A 21,827-nucleotide genomic window follows, 5' to 3' on the forward strand; every position below is an offset into this window, starting at 1 on the left:
CATTGCAGCGCATCACTAAATCAGTTCCATGCAGTTCAGTCTCAGGTGTCTCACTTAATTGAGCACATTAATCAGAAAAAAACATAGTCTGGGAATATTCAAATTTTGTCCTGACAAGTAAAAACCTTGAAATCATCATGTTTGATTGAATGAAGCACCAATACTTCTCATGTCAGACTGTCCAGTTGCTCAAAGTTTAACACAAACAGGATTTAGTGCAGTTTGTGTGTCTTGCTTCAACACAATTCAATAGTTTCTTTTCCGCTTGTTTTGAATGTTTTATCTCTTTGTCTAGTACTATATCACGCATGTTTGCAACTGGGTAATCCTTTGAGGACACAGTCTCTACTTTGTGCCAAGTGCTCTTTGGCGCACCATGTAAATACTCCCATCTGCCTCTTCAGTAGAGCCAAAGGGAGACAAGCGAGGAGAAGCAGAAAGAGGATCTTGTCAAAAAGATTCTGTTTGATGACCTCCATCCTGATGCAAATTTTTTTCTCATAGCCACCACTACTCATCACTTAATTCTTTGGTGCTGTATGCAGTTTAGTATCACCACCTGCTGTTAAAGGCTGAACATGTATCATGTTCAAAAAATGTTCCCTTCATAAAGGGCTTATTAGTTTTAGTTTTAGTTTTGATTAGTTGATTAGATCAGTCATAAGCTATAGATCAAAACAACGTTTGAGTTGCCACGTCGTGAAATTAATAAAGGGTTAATGAGTGTCTAACTTTCTAAAGACATTTTTCTAAAGGCATCAACCATATTGTAATAGGTAATTAATGATACAGGTCACAGGTTTCTCTTTCACTAATAAGCCAACAGCCAAAGTTTGAAAGTTAATAACTGTTAATAAGATTATGATAAAAGGAGCTTTGCAACAGTCTGTCATGTATTTAATAATGAATGTTAATGAGTTGTTAATGAATGGATTTTGGTCCAGCTGTCACCCTTCACCAAAAGGTCAAAGGTCAAATGGTGCATTGGAGTGGTCTATCTAACAAAATGGGGCAACCTAAAATGTGCTCTTTAAAATTATCCATAAATACCCTTTACCCTTTACAAAGTGTGGGTGCTATGTCTGCCCATCCATACACTGTGGTGACGTTAAAATGATTGACATATTAAGGATACTGGAAGGATAATGGCGGCTTGCTTAAGCACGATTATGTAAATATGCTAAAAATGCCTTTTGATGATTGAGAGAATTCGAATAAAGATAATTTGTGTTTTGGTTGCCAAAGATTACCTCTCAATACCCTTACAAATAAGACTGACATTCATAATAGACATAAATCTTTAGTAACGGCTCACTTATGCATCAGTTTGACTTGTAAAAAATGCTCAGTAATTTCCTTAAAAATGCCAGACACTATAGATTTTTGCAGAGTCAGCTGTGCATTTGATGGGCACTATTTTCACATGTCTATTAATACCCCTGTGGTGCCTCAGTATTTAAGGCACCAGCATGATGTGGGCTGGTATATGGACTCAAACATGTTGTCCAAATTGATAATTTTTGGTTACAGAGAAATAAGCTATACCAGACTACACAAACAATATTTGTGGGTAGGATCAGCATGTTTTTGTTCGTTGGGATTTGCTGACAAGAGGAAAACTATAAAATATCTCCACGCAAAGTGTTAGGCGTGTGAGTCACATCCGGTTTTATTTTGAAAATAAGAGGTGGAAGTCGCGCTATTTATTCCAGGGGGCTTGACAGTGGTGAGGAGAGTCGCTGACAGAGAGGGGCACAAACTCAAGCAAAGGGGGGTTGAACCGAGGACGTGTGGTTTCTTGGAAAAGTGGCATCTGTGTGAGGAAGTCTTCCGCTGGTCATCGGCCTCTCTGGACTCCACACAGACACCGAGTCTGACGCTCATTTAATCCGGATTCTAACCTGCCATCAACTTCCCAACCATGAGGACAAACGTATGGATTTACCCAGCTCTGGTGTGTGTTGTGGTCACTATTTTGGATGCAGGTAAGACATGAGGAGCTGTGCTTCTGGAGGATGGTTGATCATGTGCATGAACAGACCTGATTCATTTTAGTCTCCTAATTTGAAACCTAATTTGTTTCCTTCTTTTCTGCATATTACAGTAAAGCGAAATAAGAGAAAGTCAAGACATGCCATTGGAAGAAAAACCACCAATTCTCATATATTTACGTTGGATTTTGTCAGTCAGGACTTCCACTAACTTCTACAGTGTTACAGTAACTTTTTAATTAGAGCCTATGAGGCTGAGAGGTATTGATTGAACTTGATCACAAGCCCTGTCTTGCACTCATGACTCGGCTCCCTCTCTTTGATGAATTGGCAGTTCATTGTTGTGGAAAGATCTCACTCACGGCTATTTTGAAGATCACAGACATCGCACCTCGTAACTTTTGTACAATTAAATTTTGAATGAAATAATTGAGCTGCGGTAATAACCGTCTGATCCCTCTGGGGAGTTCCATTATTTCAATTTAGCTTGTGTTCTAATCGCCAGTAATTAAATAGACAAATGCTTTTAAATTGTATTGTGCGATGATATTTAATCACCAGGAAGGTTCCTCCCTCAGAGTGAGGACGCGCACTGTGCAGTTCCAGCAGCCTGGAGGTAGAAAGCGGTGCCAAAGCGCTCGGTTTGAAGCGCATCTGCTGATGTTACTGCTTTGTCGTTAAACTTTTTATATAGGTCATGATGATTCCAGTTAATAACACTCGTGCATCTGTGGGACTGGCACTACTAAGAGGATGCGGTGCGTGTCTGCTTGCGGTGTTGCAGCGCAGCCAGGAGCGCTCACACGACCACCAATCATTTAGACGCACCCAAACGAGCTCCGTGCCGCTCTTTTTATGAAGCGCAGATTAACTGGTGGTTACACAGGGTGTCTTACATCCACCCTGCTGACATGTCAGTGGGTAAAGCACTGAATCCATAGTTACCACCTCCAGGGGTGCCGACCCTGACCTCTGACCGCCCTGGAGTTGGGGAAAGTAAAATTGCGCGCACCGGACTGTGGTATTCGTGCGTTTGTCCCGGTAGAGAGATAGAAAAGGGGCGTGTGTGTGTGTGTGTGTGTGTGTGTGAGGAGGAGGGAGGGAGGGAGGGAGGGGAGTTTGGGGGGTTAACATCTGGCTGTTGAGCCCAGCTCCACATTTTGTGCTCTCTGAAGCAGATGCAATGTCTGCTTAATTCCCAGACAGAGGCACACCTTTAACCTGCTACTTTCCTGTTGTTCATATGATGCAGTTTTTCTTCAACACTGCCTTAAAATATACACATTGTGTGATTATCAGCATTGGCTCCTTTTTTTTTTTTTTTTTTTTTTTTTACAGTTTATTTTGAAGGAAAGCTTGAATAAAATGCTTAACCAGCTGACACTTCACTTCTTTGCTCAAGGGCATCTAAGTGGACGTTTCTGAGGAAGGTCAGAGTGTGGTTCGTTCACCTTTCCTATCTGCATTTTTCAAGGTGAACCAGAGCTTGAAATCTGTTCCTTTAAGCAATTGCTGCCTCTACTCATTAAATCTCATCTCTCTCTCGGACTCATTGAGCCCATTTTATTATAATCTCCAACTTCAGCAAATGTTTGGGATTTGGAGATAGCGGCAGTCCGACTGCAAGGAGAGGAAGAGACTAAGTGAAATCTAATTGAGCAGCCTGGCCAGACATCAGGGCAGGAACAACACTGTGATGAGTGCCAGATGTGGTCCAGTGGAGCCCAAACATTAATAACACGTTTTCCCCAAAAACCATTTTCAACCGCGAGGAGCCTCTAAACGCTCCACAGTTTACAATATCCTAAGTACACACAAAGTCTTGTGTCAGATCTTGGCACAAGAGCATGTAGCTGTAACTCAGTAGCACGAAATTTTCCTGTGTGATTTATATCGCACTTGCCCCTAATTATAAACGGAAAACTATTGTAACTAAACACATAATGTGTCCAAAGATGTTGCTGTAGCCCTTAGAAACAGCATTTACAGTAGAGCTCCATTCTGCTGAAGGATGGGCGCTTAACGCTTAACTTTTTCCACAAGGTAAAAATGAATGATTTGTAACGCAGAGGATTTGGACTTAAAATATGGTTTTGTCCTGCTTTTGAACCCTCTTGGATCTTCTATACATTATAATGTGTCTTTGCAATGATAGAATTCTCGTTTGATGTACTTCCACTAAAAAAATGACTCTCAACAAAAGGCCTATAAATAAAACAAAAAATTCATTACAACGTGGCCTTTTTTACATAATTTTTCAGAACATTTATGTATACTAGTGTGTGCTGGCTGACAATAGCTGAGGCTATTTATAAAACTTACACATAAAACTTTATTAGTTTATAGAAATGATGAGTGATTAAAGCTTTCCTGGGAAAAAGGGAATTCTGACTGCATCTTTGTTTTGTTAACGAAAAAATAAATGCCAGCCCTGTTGCTCAACATGAAAAGGAATTAACTCTGGTTAAACTGTGGTTAAACAGCAGGACTTCGAGTGAGACTTTCGTGACTGTTGAGGAGTCATAAATGCTACTACTTGAAATTGGTTTCCGTTGGAATCACTGATATTCATTGACTGTATCTACAATAATGTATTTAAAACTGTAGCTTAACAAATACTAAGTAGTACAAAGTGCTGGAAAAGCCGTTTTTGGCTCTTTCTGGATGCAGTAAAATATGATATTTGCTTTCATGACCATCAAATCTCCAACTGAGGCACTGGAGCACATCAGCTTGTTGGATGGACATCATTCTGTTCTTTTGGCTGTCTTCGTAGTTCAGCACCCACTCTGCATCCCTCAGGCAGCTTCCTTGGAGAGCTGGGGGCATTTTGAGCTGGGCTTTGATCCTGGACACACTTCATATTTGCTTTTCCGACACATAAACTAGTCTGTTACCTCAGTTTGACCAGCACCGCTGAGGCACAATCCAAAGGAAGGTTGTTTCAAGAGCTGCAGAGCTGCAGAGTTTTAAGGGATTCAGGACTTTCACGATAGCATTTCAGTATGATTCAGCAGTGCGGACATGCTAACATGTCAGCAAGCGTGGGACTTGAAGGAAACTGCAGCTGACGGATCCTTTCTTTGATAGCTGGCCACCAAATTCAGTGTGTGACAGTGAAATAGTTTCATCTTTGCTCCACTTTCTCCATGCCAAGGCCCTGAAACCAGTGTTCCTGCTCCCTGCTGTTCCAATAGTCAAACCACCAGGAGAAAAATCCTGGAAATATTCTCATCGATTTGACAAGTTCCTCTTTGCCCTTTCCCAGCGTTTTGACAGCAGCAGTGAAATGCTTGGCCATGTCTCCCTGTATTTGAGTAATGTTTGATGCTTTGTCAGTGAAGAGGAGACAAAAAAATCCACCTGGTTTTTATTTTTTTATTTTTCGCCTTTACATGCTGACAGTGTAGATACAGAATGGAAACAATGGAAGACAAAGGTCCAAACATTAAATAAATGTCCTCAGCCAGAGCCAAATGTGGGATGTTCATGTTAACAGTATTATAGTAGTATACAAGAACTCCCATGTTAGATGAGCCTGGCGTTAGCAGACCCATCTCCTTCCAACCTAACAGCAAATCTAATGGCTGTACCGAAACACACAGACAGGTGTTCTCATGTCATGTCCTCATTTTCCTGCAGGTTTTTGTCGAAGGACTCATCAGTCATTACAGAAGTATGAGAAGACCGAGAGTCACATGCTGGTTTGCACAGACTGTCCTCAGCCCCCTTTGGTAAGAAACAGCCGATCGCAGGAACACTGTGCCCGCAAGTGCAAGAAAGTCAAGAAGAACTTCAACTGCAGGTGAGTTTCATATTCTGTCTGTGTTTCCCTTAAACACATGGTTTCTTCATGGCCATGTTGCCTCCACTGCTCCTCTCCTCCTGTGTAGACACAGTATTTACATATTTTTGTTGTTTATCATCTCTCATCTACTTCCCGTGTGTTACCACAGGGCTTTCAACTTTCAACGGCACAACAGGAAATGCCACTTGCTTCCCTTTGACCGTTTCACCCATGGCGTGCAGAAGCAGGCCAACGTCAACTTTACTTTGTATGAAAAAAAAGGTCAGTGTCCTAATTTTGCTTTTCAGTCTCTTAAATTTGGCTTTATGCCCTCTCACTTTATGTGTGCGTGTTTTTGCATGAGAATGTTCAGGTGCACAGAGGGGCAGGTTGAGCTTCTTGCGTCACCACTCCGGTTTTTTAAGATCTTCGGTTTTTCTGTTGACACAATAAAAGCAACCACCTCCACCGCCCCCCCACCTCACCCCCAGCCCCCAGTGGGGAGAGCCTCATGCATCAACATGTAATGGACTTAAGTGGAGTATAAACAAAAAAAAATCATTGTTTACAGTCGGGTTTTTCCCCACTGCGAGCTGTGGAATCTGGCACTTTAGAATTTATCACAGAATTTACAGAAACTCCCCCTGGTGACATTTAATGAACTTCGGGGAGTTGTCTGTTTCAGGAATAACAAACAACCTAGGACATACACTGACCATACATGGGAAAATGTATTCCAGGTGGTCATGGCAGGCAACACAAGTCAGCTTTTAATTGACTAAGCGGTGTATAAATTGGCACACAAAGAGTACACAGGGACAGCTTTTAGCAAATCAACGTTTGATGAATGAATGCTTTTTATGCCTTTGCTGTTACTTAGATTATATAAGGGAGTGTATCATCAGCACCAAGGACAACTACAGAGGGAGGAGGTCTTGGACAAAGTCAAACATCACTTGCCAAGCTTGGTCTGATAACAACATCAACGAGCACACGTAAGTCCTCTCTTTTTGGTCAACAATAAATACCTTTTCGTGGGAATGGGGACTATTCGCCAGAGGAGGTATGATTACAAACATTCGCATGTCACCCTGAAGGTGCAGCTCTTTCCTTGCGTGACACTTTTTAAGGAGTCGAAGGTGTTAATCATTCACTTCCCCTCGTCAGATTCCAGTAGATTTGAACCAGCATCCTTCAAAGCCCACTTCTCTAATCTTTAGGCTTCCAGCACCTTCCTGGATGCTCCTTCTATATTTCTCTTAGTCTGATATTGAACAGGCCTCAGCAGCTGATTTATTGATGTTCAGATCATCCCCTTGTGCCTCGGGGGTTAAGGGAAGGTGGAACATTTTAGCCAGAGTTAAGTCAGATTTCTTTCAACACATGCAGGGATGTCCTCCCCAGTGAGGTTGTTTTTCTGCTGCACTGTAGGCCATCAGGTGTATCCCAGAGATGTTTTCCCCAGGCTACAAACGAGGCAAGATCAGTGAATTTGTGACGATGGTTCTGTGCCAGCATCTCATTAGTGGGGCTCATTAGTTACAAGACATTTTAACTGCGGCAGGAGGGGGGTTGAGAGACAGAATAATAAGAGTTTGAAGAAGTACAGAGTGAAAAATAGGCAGAAGGGAGGTAGAATGAAAGAAAGAAAGTGCAGAAATTTATAGACTGAAGTCATGCTCTGTCTGCTATCCAGCTGAGCCCACAAAGCCACAGACATACCGCGAGAAAGTACACCTTCAGTGATCCCTCACAGTTAAAACACACTGCAGTGTTGGTCCTGGACATGGTCTCTCCTCTCTTCCCTTTCCTGAAGCAGCTCTTTGCATTAGGAATACTTTGTCATTGTTTATTTGACACACGGTTCCAGTCCCCGTCCCAAATGGCAAATGTAACAACCAACAACATCGCCATGGCTTGTCAGCAACTTTTTCAAAGGGGTCAAAGGGAGTTTTACTTAAGGGAGATTTAGTGTCACTGTGGGGTTACCTAACATGGGACTGTCCCGCTGTGTGAGAATTACCGCCATAATGAACCACGCACCATTTGAGTTTCAGGTAACTATTATTTTCATGCTTGACCGATCACTGTGGGGCAGGGGTGATTTCTCAGGAGGTTCCCCTCCAGGAATGGGACTTCCACCTGTTGTCTATATTTAGTGTTTGAACCAAGGCTCTGACAGAAGTGGGTACTGATGCCCAGCCAAGCATGGAGAATGGAAAATTTCTGTTCATATTAATAATAATAGATAACATTGCAATCATTTATTCATTCCCATAGGGACCTTCTTTTATTTTTTTCCACATTCTCACTGCAAGTACATAGAGCACACATAGAAATACAACCCTGCAGCTTGTTGCCTGGAGTTAGACGGTCGTGTCTGTACTATAAAAATGATGGCTGGCTGTTTCCAGCTAAGCTAAACTAAGCTAAGCTGACTATCTACTGGCTGTAGCGTCACATTTAATAGACAAAAATGAAAGTGCTATTAATCGTCTAATGTAACTCTGAGTTAGAAAAAACTTTCAGGATACTTCAGCAGTTTTCAGATGTCAGCTGTAGCACTCTGCTCCCAAAAATGATAATGAATGTCATAAGATTCATAAAGTCCCTGTCTGCTCGCATTAATCTCTGAATATTTTATTCCTTTGGATGCTTTAGCATTGAAACATGGCCACATTTGTTCCATAATCACCAGGTGCATGTTGCTAGCCGTTGCAGCACTTACTTCAGATAGATTTCATCTTTAGTGATATCCAAAATCTAGCCAATATGTTTAGCCGGCACAGAGAGCAAAGCATGTGTGCATAGTGTCTCCCTGCGCTCCGATGGGAACAGACTTTGGCAAGGAGATGAATAACTGGCCAACATCTGTTAGCGCAACATCATTATGGCTAACTTGCTCTCAAGCTGCAGCCTTTTACGGACTCTCACCAGATGCATCTTCTTTTGTAAAGTGAGAAACCTTGTAATTCCATTTATGAATTAAGAATACTGTATTATGACCGGAATATATGGCTTGTGAGTTACACACAACAGATGTGAGCTTTGGCATTTGGCAGACTGCAGCATTCAACAAGTGTTTTGTCTTAGTTACATGCAGAAGTAAAATGTTGCTGTTAGACCCAATATATTATACTTTTCTCTAGGTGTGACCATGATCTGTAGCTTAGGAGCGTCCACCTTTTTCTCTCCTTTTGACTAAGTTAGATGCCTGAGATTTCTTCTAGTTCTGGATTGAATGATGTTGTGCATTAGTGTAGAAACCTTCTGTAAAAGCCCCAGGGCATGAAGGAGAGAGCAGATCAGACTCCCCCATGAAAAGAAAAGAAAAGAAAAGAAAAGAATCATATTCTGGGCTAGAGTGTTCAGACAAACTGCTGAAGGTAGGGTGGTTCTTTTTGCTTTTTCTTTTTTCTTTCTTTTTCCTGCACATTTGCTCTCTTTTTACATCATCAATTACACATCAAGCTCCTTCTTTTTTTGCTGACTTCATTATTCTTTATCCTTCTCCTATGCCCACAATGTTTTTCTGCTGTCTTCCCTGTGTGTCTCCCTGGAGGGGAGGGGGGGATGTGGTCAGCATGGATCAGGGGGTGCTGACATGCCAGCTTTTCATCATCCTGCCCTGACAGAAGACTAATTTCATACACAGGGATCCCACGCAGCTTCCCATTGTTACAACCCATATGTTTAGACTAGCCAGGTTCTTTTTCTTAACAGTCTTGAAGTCGCTTGTTCACACTGACGTGATGTAGCCGTTGACAGGGAGGGATAAACTTTAAACGCGTTCAAAGACTGCCAGCAAAAGACCCGCTTGGGCTGCTCCAAGTGGTTCGTGACATTGTTCTGTGCTGTTGGTGGTTACTGCGCTGTGACAGAGCCTGGCTGCTTCACACATGAGGGAGCTGGGATATGGTAGGAATCGGTAAGGCGATCATGCAAAAGGTGCAAACCTGGAGAATAACATATTGATGACTTACTTTGCATGAGATTTCTGTGACCTGCCATTCAAGGATGTAAAATGTAACCTGGTCACACTGCAGGCACTAGAATTTCTCAGAATGAAGCGTACATCTTAATGTAAATGCCTTCTAGATTTATTTTGCTTGTTACTGAGAGCACTAGCAGGCAGGAACGGTACTGTATACACCAGTGGAGCAGCCAAGTGTGCAAGTACTCCCTAAGATTTATTTATACAGCTTACAGTATCAGTTAACACTTTCAATAATGCCTGTCTACTCCCCTGTAGGTTTTATCCTGATAGGTACCCAACGCAAGACCTGAGGGAGAACTTCTGTCGGAATCCTAATAACGATCCTGGTGGTCCGTGGTGCTACACCACAGACCCCAACGTACGAGCTGAGGAGTGTGGCATACCACAGTGTTCAGAGGGTAAGAGATTCCCAAATCACCAATAAGACTTGGCCAAAATAACTCAAATTCATGATAGAAAGAAGCTGTCGTGCTGTTTCCAGGTGTTCAAACATTTAATCAGTGTTTCTATAGTTTATGTGCCTCTTGAAGTCATAAGTTGTGTCTGCATTTGTTACCAGAGAGAAGAAAGTTTTCATAAATGGTGTTTTCTTTACTGACAGAAGTCTGTATAACGTGTAATGGGGAAGATTACCGGGGGAAAATGGACCATACAGAAAGTGGAAAGGTGTGCCAGAGATGGGACTCAGCAAGGCCTCACAAACACCACTTTCAGCCCAAAAAGTAAGCAAGCTGCAGAGCTGATAATCACATACTAACCTTTCTCACGGACAACGCTGCACACACCCATGACAGATGCTTAAATAAATGACGCTAATGCTCAGGAGAGGTAGACCTCACCAGTTGTTATGACTTACTCTCTCTCTTACTCTCTCCCTCCTATTTCCTCTCCTCCCTGTATCCTCTCTGTCTACTCTCTCAGGTATCGAGACAAAGATTTAAAGGACAACTACTGTCGTAACCCAGATAATCGTCTTCGTCCCTGGTGCTACACCATGGATCCCAAAACACTGTGGGAGTACTGCAACATCACTGTGTGTGGTAAGGGCCTATGTGCTGTATGTACTCCAAATGTGGAGCTTGGGTTTTGTTGACAAAGTCTTCAACAAATTATCTAAAGACCACATTATTGTTTAACTCTGATTTATGACTGTTTTTCTCAATGTCACACACTTAGGAATCTATTATAAGATTCAAAAGTAGGCATAATGGTGAGGGTTCCTTGCTTGGGTTTTCAACAGACAGACTGCGGTTGGGTACTACCAGCTAGTGGTTTGAGAGCACCAGGGGGTTTGTTACTTACAGGACTTTGGTGGTTTTGGAGTAGTTGCGGTGAGCTGAGTAAAAAAGCCCCTCTTCTCCCCTGCAGTCTCACAAGACTTTTGTTTTCCCGAGTGGGTGTTTCATGTGGCGGTTGGCTTCAACTCCTTCTACCTCAACAAGGAAGAGCAAATAGGTTGTTTGTAAAGGGGAGGGTATAACTTCAGAGAGTCAAAAGTGTTTTACTGAGATCACTCACAGATGAAATGGAGTGTCACAATGGAGGCTACTATACAGAGATGCATCACATGAGATGCACCATGGCCAATAGTTGATTTAGGGGTATGAAAATCATTATACATACAAACAAGTGACAAATTAAAGGACAAGTGAAGTGGGGGAAAATAATGAATGCAGATGCTGCCAAGTCAGGCACAAGGGTCAATGAATGTTTTGATGAGTATGAAAATAATGTGAATCAGATGCTGTGGCCCCCAGAGGCACCAGATCTCAATCCAGTTGAAAGCCTATGGTTCTAGCCTCTCAAATTTGTTGAGTTAAGGCGTTCCTCTATTTTATAACTTGAATATCTTTGGATCTTGGACTAAAAAGACAAGCTATATGAAGAAGTGTTTTAGTCATAAAAACCATCTTCAGATTAATCAATAATGAAAATAATCACTAGTTGTAGTCCTAATGTATTTGATATGGTACTGTATGTAAATACGAATGTTTGATAAACAATATATCCTCACTTGAGTCATATCACATCTAGCAGACTCTAGCAGAGTTGTAGTTTGGATAACTTTTGCCCTCACTTATAATACAAAAGATAGTAGGAAAAGAAAAGGAATGGACACCAAGACGTGGTGACACCATTCGAGAATTTATCCTTTTTATTTATTTATTTCTTTTGAAGGCACAATGAAATATTCCCACATGCGCACCGACAAATACACAAAGCATCTCTCTCTGTCTCTGTCAGACACATACACACTTGCACTCTACAGTACATCTTATGATTTACAGCGAGGGCGGAGGATCTGCATTTGTCCAGATGTGTGCATCCCTCAATGCCTGCCCTTAGGAAGATAAAAACCACTGACCTATACAACACAGTGCACACAGACACACTGGCATGCATTACATCAAGCCAAAGAATCCCTCTTTTCCATCCGCCTTCTCATTTCTGCTTCAAAACATTCCCTTTCCTCCTCCATCTTCTCCCATCTCATTTGTCAAAGGCTAAAGAAACAGAGAGAAATCCAGAGGGGAGAAGCCGCTTCCTATGCACCGCTATCCCTGCACTGCTGAGAAGCAGAATTCCATCTGAAGATGTTTGGAATAGTTTTCCAGTGGATAAAGTTGCCCGAGCCAGACCGGGTTGGATGTGATAACTTTGTTTGGGCTGCAATAAATATATTCACCAGAAATAGAATTTCAATGTTTAATGTAGGGGCAAAAATGGATTCATGAATATGATCAGGCTCCAGACATTTCTTACAGCAACCTGTGACATTGTGTGCTGTCAGCAAGTTAAATAACTGCATATTGTTGTGGATGTCCCTACGTGCAAGAATGTGAGGCACCAGTGTTATGAATACACAGAAAGTTTCCTATCAGAGTTGAGACAAGGGGGGAGTGCTACTGTTTTTGATCATCTGTCTCTAGGTTAAACATGACACATTCTTCAGGGGATTAATATCTCCCTCCTTCTCTCCCTCCCTTCTTCCTGCCTTGGGTTTCTACATTTCACTCTCTTTAGCAAATTTCTCCTGTGCCTTCTTTCTCAAGCTTACACTCACAGTAATAATTTTGGTGTCGTTTTGTTTCTCTGCTAGATTCTGACTCAAGTGAGGACACAGATGTCAATGTAACAACATCCTGCGTCCAGGGAAAAGGCACAGATTACCGAGGCACAATGAATGTCACTCCAGAGGGTGTGACATGTCAGCGCTGGGACTCCCAGTTTCCCCATAACCACTCCTTTCTTCCTCAAAACTTCAAATGCAAGTGAGTAATGTTTGTTTCATGGTCGCTGACAGCTTGGTTTCAATTCTCTGTGCAGTGTCAAGGAGGTGATTTGTACATATTGTGCATTTGACTTTTGAAACATGATGAATGTATAAATTCAAGATCGTAGGTTTGCTGTAAAAATGACGGTCATCATCACCATCATTTAAATCGTAGTTTGTGTGTGTGTTATAGAGACCTCAGAGAGAACTATTGCCGTAACCCTGATGGTGCAGATTACCCATGGTGCTTCACTATGGACCCTAATCAGAGGATAGCCAACTGCACCCACATCCCCAGGTGTGATACTGAGGCCACACAAAAAATAGGTAAATTACTGTGCAACTTCAATTTTAAAGGAACAGTTTTACATTTTCACTCTCATGTCTGCAGGGTAAATATGTAGAGGCAGCACCTGGTTATCTCAGCTTAGACCAAAGCCTGGCTCTGTCTAAAGGTGGAAACTCTTCCTACTTGTCCCTAAAGCTTGTTTCTTGTTTGTTTAATCTCCACAGCAACAGAAATGTAAAAACTACAAGTTGTGGATTTAGAGGAAGTTGCGTGCTCTAACTATTTCTTGGCAAACAGTGACAAGGGGCAGACCAGCAAAAAAACTCCAGGAAGTCACTTTGCCTGGCCAAGAAATGGCTTGCGAAATAACCCTTTGTAAAAACCACACCATGCTGTTTTTACATTTAGATTTTTGTATGGTTTAAATACATTTACCTTTAATTCTGTTATCTTTAGAATCAGTGCTAGCTGTTTCCCTATTTCCAGTCTTTGTGCTAAGCCAAGTTAACCAGCTGGTGGCTTTAGCTGCATATTTAGCATACAGATATGAGAGTGGTAGAGATTTTCTCATCTAATTCTCAGCAAGACAGCGAATCGTGTCACAAAATGTCAGACTATTCCTTTAAGACTAGAGTGTTTTCTAGGCATAAAACTTCAAAAGAATGCCAAATATCCTGTAAATTACTAAGAAATTCCCATGTTGGTTTTTGTGTAATGTGATTGAGATACAGACCCACAAATGCTTCAAAAGCCTTATCATGTAAGTGGTGTCACGCAGACACTTTCTATATTGCTCCCGTAGGACTGAACCACTTGGCAGCAAGCTGCCCAATGAATTCCATTTCCCTGGAAGAACAAAGACACCAGACTTTGGCAGTAGTGCTCACTGTCATTTCCCATGTTTCTTTGCTTTACATTTACACTAAGACGGCCACACAGGTCAGCCTGTAGGCTATTACAGCCCCTCACCTGATTCTGTTTAAGAGCAGACATAGAAAGATTACATTTTTCTGGTATCTTTGAGAACCACCAGTTACATAGGGGTCCTTGACATTAAAGTGATCCAATCCACAATGACATAAATGATTTCATTACATTATATCAGTGAGAAAGACAGCCACCACCAAAATCATGTTTGTAGTTCTTTGAGTGTGCCCACTTACTGATCACATTTAGGTATTTGATAAACTGCTCAGCTTAATAATTCTATGTGCTCCTCGGACCAACAAGCTGGTCTAAAGTAACTCTATCCTGTTCTTCCTCAGAGTGTTATGAGGGCAATGGAGAGACATACCGAGGTACTTTATCCATAACTCGGTCAGGGATTCCCTGTGCAGACTGGTCAAATCACATTAACAGGTAACAAAGTAATTAATTCTGAATATAAATTTGTTGTTTTGCTATTTCTATTAATTTCCAGTCAAGCTTAAGCTGCACTGAGATACCCTGGAGATATTTCCTAGAGAGACTGACATTCTTTTCAGCTCAGTTGATGAGTGTTTGTTGACAACTTAGCTCCCATTGCCTTGTGAAAATCCCTTTCATATGAATGAAGCTAAGCAGTGAAAACAAACAGTGAGAGGAAATCAGGGGTTCCTCAGGGGTCAATACCAGGCCCAATTATTATTCATCTAACTGACGAGAGGAAACCCCGGGGTGCTCTCCAAGTGACCCATCCTGACGGAAAGGTTGCCCACTCTGGAGCTGTTGCTTCATTCTTAAGTCAGGCTGTTGGAATTACTTAATTTACAGGAATTTTAAAAGCCAAAATGGCACAGACAGATGGACATGTTCCAGAGCCGATCTCTGACCCCAGGAAGTGCTTTCCGGGGAAAGTAGATCAAAGCCAATCAGCTCCCTCACATAGACTGCAGCCAGTGAGTCTACCCTGCTCAAGGTCAAATGTCATTCCAGGAAAAACTGCTGAGAGCTACAGCTTGTTTAACATTCTCCTGGGAAGCAGAATCATCTTCACCCCTAACAAATTGTTACCCATCGCTTAGCATTATTTGTGTGTGTGTCAGAACTCCCACCTTGTAAATGCTTTTCAGTAAATTTTTTGGATATCTGAGAAGATAACATTCAATTCTCTTAGAGCCAAGTGAAACGTTGCAAGAAGACACACAATTAGATGTGAATTCCTACAAATCAGAGGCACAACCAAGTCGTTCTGTAGAGGATGTGGCTCCCGCTGGTCTGAGCCCTGTTGAATGCTTAGAGTGCATACTTTCATACTCCCATGAGCACTGTTCACAAAAATCTGTGTTTCCTTCTACGGGCTCTGCATAGCAAATGCAGAGGGTTCATTGCACTATAGGAAAGCCAGAGTCAGACTTTCCAGGCATACCATGATTTACTTATAGTATGTATGTACTGTATGTGCGTGGCAGCATGTGCGCAATTCCATGTATGCACAGGCAGTGTTTGACTGTGTATGAAACTTTATGAGACACGTCCCAGTGTAAGTTCTGATACACTGTGTGCAAAATAACAAATGGAATATGAGAATCTGTATTTGTGTGTTTTACAGTGGGGACTCTCACTCTACAGAATCCCATGAAGGGCTGGAAAAGAACTACTGCCGGAATCCAGACCGGGACAAACATGGCCCCTGGTGTTACACCAATCCAAATAACCGTTTGGTCTGGGACTACTGTAAACTGAAGCACTGTAAGTGGCTTGGATAACCTTGTTTGTTCTAATGTCTGCGTCTGTAATAGTAGATACATGTGTGTTTTCCTTGTACTTAACTAGAAGCTTGTGGTCAAAGTGAAGGAGGGGGTTACTGATAAAGTGGAAGCATTTTTTGGTATAAGTGACAAATGAGAAAACTACAGAAGATAAAATGTTGCTGTTACAAGTAGCAAACAGGTTGCCCCATGCGTTTAATGCCAGCAGTGAAAGTGTAATTCAAAACCACAGAATGGGTTTCTCTCCATCAGCATTGTAGTTTAGAACATGATTTCTGAGGCACAGTACATATACAGACAGTACACACAAGCAATAGTGAAAAGTAAAGGATTGTGGAGAGAATGCCTAATTTGCAGAAAAGCAGGTGTGGTTTCAAGAAAAACACTGGCACTGTCTTGACATTTGAAAGCAGTTTTTCATCACTTTGCTCATAATAATTAGTGCATGCTGTCAGAGTGCATCTTGAGTGTGTCCTCAGAAATTAAGCCTAGTTGTCAACATGCAATTAAGCTTTCACACTTGATTTGCAAGTATGCAGAAGAAGACAGTGTTAGTATGAGGGTACAGTACAATGAAATAACTTTTAATAGCTTTGCAACCTTTGTTGACTACAACTAAAATGTCATAACCATTTTTTCATACTTCTTGGCTGATGGCTTACGTAATCTGTTAGCAGTGGTTTTGTCCAATTGGCAGAGAATACATTATGTTCAAACAGCAAACAGATGCAGGTCTTTGCTGCCATCCCTTTTATTTGAGAAAACACACACTCAAGACCCAACATCTTTGGCTGGTTTTAATCTGGCCGCATTGAAGAGCCTCTTTCAAATGGCTGCACAATAATTTCCATAATGTAAAGCATATCTTGCATGAAGGTTTTGCGATCTTGAGCAAATTTATTAGCTGCGGTTTCTGACTGTTATAGCCTCCAACAATGATTCAGATTCAGAGATAAGTCTTTATAAAGTAAAGAAGGGTGTTTTTTCTATGATAGTTCATGCTTTCTCAGTCGGTGTATGTATGGTCAGTGGTCTGAATTATTCTCTGCTGCTGTGGGGTCTTTTCTTACTTTTATGCTTTTCTTTTCCTCTATCAGGTGAATCAGCCAGAGTGGTTCCTCAACCTATCAGTGAGTATCGTTTTTGATTATCTGGCTTTTACCAGTCTAGCCCTCTTCTTCATCCTCTTCTTGCTTATCTCATCCCTTTTCCTTTTAACCCTTTATATCAAATCCTTCTGTTGTCATGTACCTGACAGAACAAATCATATTTTATGGTTCCCTTTTGAAGTTTTAATCAATATTTTCCCATTGAAATGTAAATCATACATCCATCTAACATAAAGCATGAAAAATGTCTCCTTGTTTAGCTCAAACTAGGCCCAAGATATCATGCTTTGTGCATATAAACACCCGGATTGTTGGAGGACATGAAATGCGAGGTACAGATGGCAGCTGGGTTGTAAGCATCCAAAGAGAGTAAGTCATTTCACATCTGTCTTCTTACTAAATGTCCTTTATCACTTTTAATGCTGTAATGCCGACCGTAATGCTAAAAATGGCTTCTTACATTTTCTTAGGAAGGTCCATTTGTGTGGGGGCTCATTAATCAGAGAAGATTGGGTTTTGACAGACCAACAATGCTTCACCTCCTGGTAATAATCCACTTTATGATACTTACAGCTTTTATGCTCCATTTGACAAACTTAAACCAAATTCCTTCTCCAATTGACCTCTTCCATTTACTCCATCTCTTAAACATGTTTTTTTCCTTGTCTCTGCCCTCTTTATGATATTGTTTAAAGTGAAGATGCGGGATGTATGCTGACAGTTACTCATTCCCAGACAGGCCTGACCTGAGATATGGCACAGAATTGTTTTGTCTGCAGATCTGTTTAACTTCTTCAGTTGCCTATGTCAGAGCCAGTATTGTACATATAGTATCTCTACATCTGAAGTAGTGGCTTTAAAGAAAATGTCCCTATCTCTGTAGAGAGGTACAGTACTGTATGCCCTGCATATGGTGTACATCAGCAGCTTTTAGCTGAAATTTTCAAGCCCAGTATATGTTGCAGAAAACCACAGTTGTGCTTTGTGACTTTTCTTTTTGTCCTGTTTGTCTGTCTTGTCCTCACATGTAACATTTTTACAAAAAAGCTCACTATAAATGATATGTTACTTTTAAATTTAAATTTAAAGAACTTGTGCAACAATGAATTCAGAAATGCACCAAGGATTTTGTTACTTTTTACACTTTTCTTATGATTACTTTCTATAAATAGTTCAACTGACCACATGTAATAAGTTCAGTGTGTAGGATTCAGGGGGATCTATTAGCAAATTAGAATGAGCTCTCTATATCTACATAGGGAGCGGGTCCTCTTTCACTGAGTCTCCCATGTTGCATTGCCATGTTTCTACAGTACAGTTTCACATTGAAGTGGAAGCTTGAATTTGAAGGCAGAAGTGCACCAGTTGGGTGATGTAGAAGAAGAAAGAAGAGGAATACCATTTTGTGTAGTTACATATGGAGTATCATACTTATTATTTAGCACAAGAGAAAGTAACGGACCGTGAATCCGAGTGAGCCGAGGTGTATTCAGTTGGTTGTTATCTGCAATCTCACCGCTAGATGCCACTAAATCCTACACACTGGTATTTTAACTAAAAACTAGATTTTGCATGTTATAGCATTGATTACTGGCCTCTCTTAGCATAGCGCAGTGGCCCACTCTGTAAGGGATAATACTGCGAGTTTACAATTTACGTATTGGTCCTTGTGGTCATCAGTGTTCCAGACCTCAGGGATTACAGTGTGCAGGTTGGTCTGCGCCACCTCAATGAATCATCGAGCCACCCCAGACTACGCATCTCTCGTCTGATCTGTGGCCCAGAAGGATCCAACCTGGTTATGCTGAAACTAGCAGAGTAAGTTCACAACTACTCACACTTATTTATTCATTTAAAATCCGAACGTGAGAGTCTAATCAGCAATATGAAAACCTATGTAATCGTGCTGACCACCGTCAGTGTGATTCCGTGATTTATTATTCTGCTTGTTCTAGTCCTGCCCCCGTGTCAGAAGGTGCCTCCACTATTCATCTTCCAGTGAAAGAGTGTCACATCACCGAAGGCACCAACTGCACCATGTATGGATGGGGGGAAACCAAAAGTACTGCCTTCTTTCACCAATATGCCACACCACTTCTTCACATTTTAACCATTATTCAAACCAATAGAATATCTGAAACATTTAACAATTACACTGCATATGCTTCTTTGTTCAGATACAGGACATGATGAGGCACTGAACGTTGTGACCATGCCCATGGTCGATAATGACATGTGCTTGCAAATCAAAGGAGATGCTGGAGAAAGCAGAATATGTGCCGGCGGCAAGAGAGGAGAAGGCGTGTGTGATGTAAGGATCAGAGATGACTGAAACAGAGGAAACATGAATGCAACATGAATGTACATCACTTAAATTACTTAAAAAAGGAACAGAAATGGCAACATCTTATCACCCAATGAAAATGGTTGTCATCGAAGTTTGTGAAATATCTTGACTTACCGTGACTTTTCTTTTTTTTCAAATGCATTTCATTAAATCGGGGTGGCCTTATTAGCGTTCTGCCTCTCTGATAAATCGTTCTCCACCCTTTCCTTTCAGAAAGACAATGGCGGCCCATTGGTTTGTCAGGAACATGAACGTAAAGTCATCATCGGTGTGAGCATCCAAAGGACAAAATGTGCCTCATCGCAGCCCGCGCTCTTTGTTAACGTTGCTTTCTACTCTGAGTGGATATACAAAGTGTTCAGACTTTACCCCAGTTTGGAGAGGAACTGATGGTGTGATGTGAAAATCAACTCCATACATGACTTAAACACAGGCTGCCAGAGGAGGGGCAGATCTGGGCCAGCAAATTCCAAGCATGGACCACAGGGGAGAAATGAGGAAAATCACCTTACCGAAAGTGGCCGTTTGGGGATTTTATGGCTGAATTTGTCATTTTATGGAGATTAGTGATTGAAGACTGGATAAACCAAACGGAATCTCATCCATTCTTCCACCTTGCAAAAGAAGACGTCCAGGTTGTTAGCCTTAATATCATTTTTGCAGCCAAAGTCTCGGGCACATGCACAGCATACTAATTGTACTTTGACATGTTCAGAAGTTCTGAAGCCATGCAAGCAAAGACAATGAGAATGACGCTTGTATTATCTCAATAATACAAGTGAGAATAACTCAGTATTATCTCCTGGAATATACTTGAATATGGACAGAATCCAGTTCTCTGGTGGTTACCAGATGTGGTTGCCTCCTGTGACTGGGATCCCTTGTATTTTATGTGTTGAGCTGGACTGCAAAATATATCTTTATACCTCCAGCACAAGTGACATGGATGGATAATAATGGTAGTCTTAATGTTCACAACTATATTAATCTGGTGATGAATTTTAGGATACCTTACAAATACCATTGCAAAAGTGATAAATGTTATTCGGCCCTTAAAAGAATCCAGCAAAAACAACTAGAATTAGCCTACATCAAAAAGGAGGAAAATACAAGCATTAAAAGGTAAAAACTCAGTATTAGGTAGCACAGACATTCAAAGTCCCAATGAGAAAATAGTGATTAAGCGAAGCCTGTAAGTCCAGCAAAGGTTGACATTTGGCCTCAGATATACTAGTAGTTGAGTATATGAAATATACTCTTGCTGCTCGAAAAGCTTTGGCAAACCATGCAGTGCTAATTGTGTGCAGTAGCTGGATTACCTTTTCCCCAGTTAGCTGTAACTGTTAGTTTCCCCGTGAGAGGGTCTGAGCAAACTGCTCCAAATCTTATGCTAATATTCGTAGCATGAGAGAGAGAAGAGCCATGCCAAATAAAACATGGCTATTTGGTCTCCAGTTTGGAGGGAACTTTGGCCCCTGGTGGGCTGTGTGTGGTCAGTAGGATATTTTATACTTTTTTTTGTGTCATGGAAAGTGGCTCCTTATGTACATACAGATGCAGATGTATTGAGTATGTTTCTGCAGTGCTGTGAGATTTTATGGGTCTTATAGATCCGGTTTATTTTTGGTTTCACTGAGTGATATCGGATTGGTTTCTTCGTGCCTCTGATTATGTTAAATATTTAAAGAGAGTAGCCTGTAAGTAGTAGGTATATTTATTTTTTTAGATCAGCAGAAGACATTAAAAAGAAAAGACTCCAGATTTTGATGTGATATTTAGAATTTGTTCCTTTGTTCTGAGAGTGCAGAATGACTGGGCCACATGTTTGACCCACAAGTAGAAGCCACACAAACATAAAAGCTTACAGTATGCCTTATATGGTTTAATGATAATGTATATCATAATAACTCATGTTTGTGTGGCTCCTAGGCGAGCATTAAACCACGTGTTGTAGAAGATGACTCTTCTGAATATCACATTGAAAATGGTAAATAGGAAAAATGAACTAACTTTAATATTAGGTGTGTCCATCAGTCATTGTGTCAAAGACCTGATTACAATTAAATTATAATTGTGGCCTTAATTGTGATCCTCTAATAGCCTGACAGGTGAAAACCAAGGTGAAAGTCTACGAAGCAGCAATTTAAGTAAAGAAAGCTTCAGCAAAGGCAACTGACAAACGCTATAGGTGATAGGTGGAAACCAATATCCCATATTCTTGATTATTGATCAGTTTTCTGTGCTCTCGTGGTGTTGTGACTGTTATTTAATTGACTTTTATGTAAATAGCCCAGCGCATTCTGTAAATTACAATTTGTAAAATTTTTGTAAATATCATACTTA

General features: G+C 41.1%; 1 protein-coding gene across 1 annotated transcript; it reads left to right on the forward strand.

Annotated features, from left to right (window-relative positions):
- The first annotated feature begins 1,902 nt into the window (after positions 1 to 1,902).
- On the forward strand, positions 1,903 to 19,907 carry LOC139221888 (hepatocyte growth factor-like). Its single transcript, XM_070853834.1, has 18 exons — positions 1,903 to 1,985; positions 5,634 to 5,796; positions 5,948 to 6,060; positions 6,659 to 6,773; positions 10,031 to 10,173; positions 10,377 to 10,497; positions 10,697 to 10,815; positions 12,876 to 13,047; positions 13,243 to 13,376; positions 14,604 to 14,697; positions 15,869 to 16,008; positions 17,126 to 17,158; positions 17,398 to 17,506; positions 17,608 to 17,682; positions 18,818 to 18,955; positions 19,093 to 19,199; positions 19,315 to 19,448; positions 19,698 to 19,907. The coding sequence occupies exons 1-18, from the start codon at positions 1,922 to 1,924 to the stop codon at positions 19,872 to 19,874; spliced, it is 2,151 nt and encodes a 716-aa protein (XP_070709935.1). The 5' UTR covers positions 1,903 to 1,921; the 3' UTR covers positions 19,875 to 19,907.
- Positions 19,908 to 21,827: the final 1,920 nt, after the last annotated feature.

This window comes from Pempheris klunzingeri, chromosome 22, assembly GCF_042242105.1.
Source record: "Pempheris klunzingeri isolate RE-2024b chromosome 22, fPemKlu1.hap1, whole genome shotgun sequence".
Classification (NCBI taxonomy): domain Eukaryota; kingdom Metazoa; phylum Chordata; class Actinopteri; order Acropomatiformes; family Pempheridae; genus Pempheris; species Pempheris klunzingeri.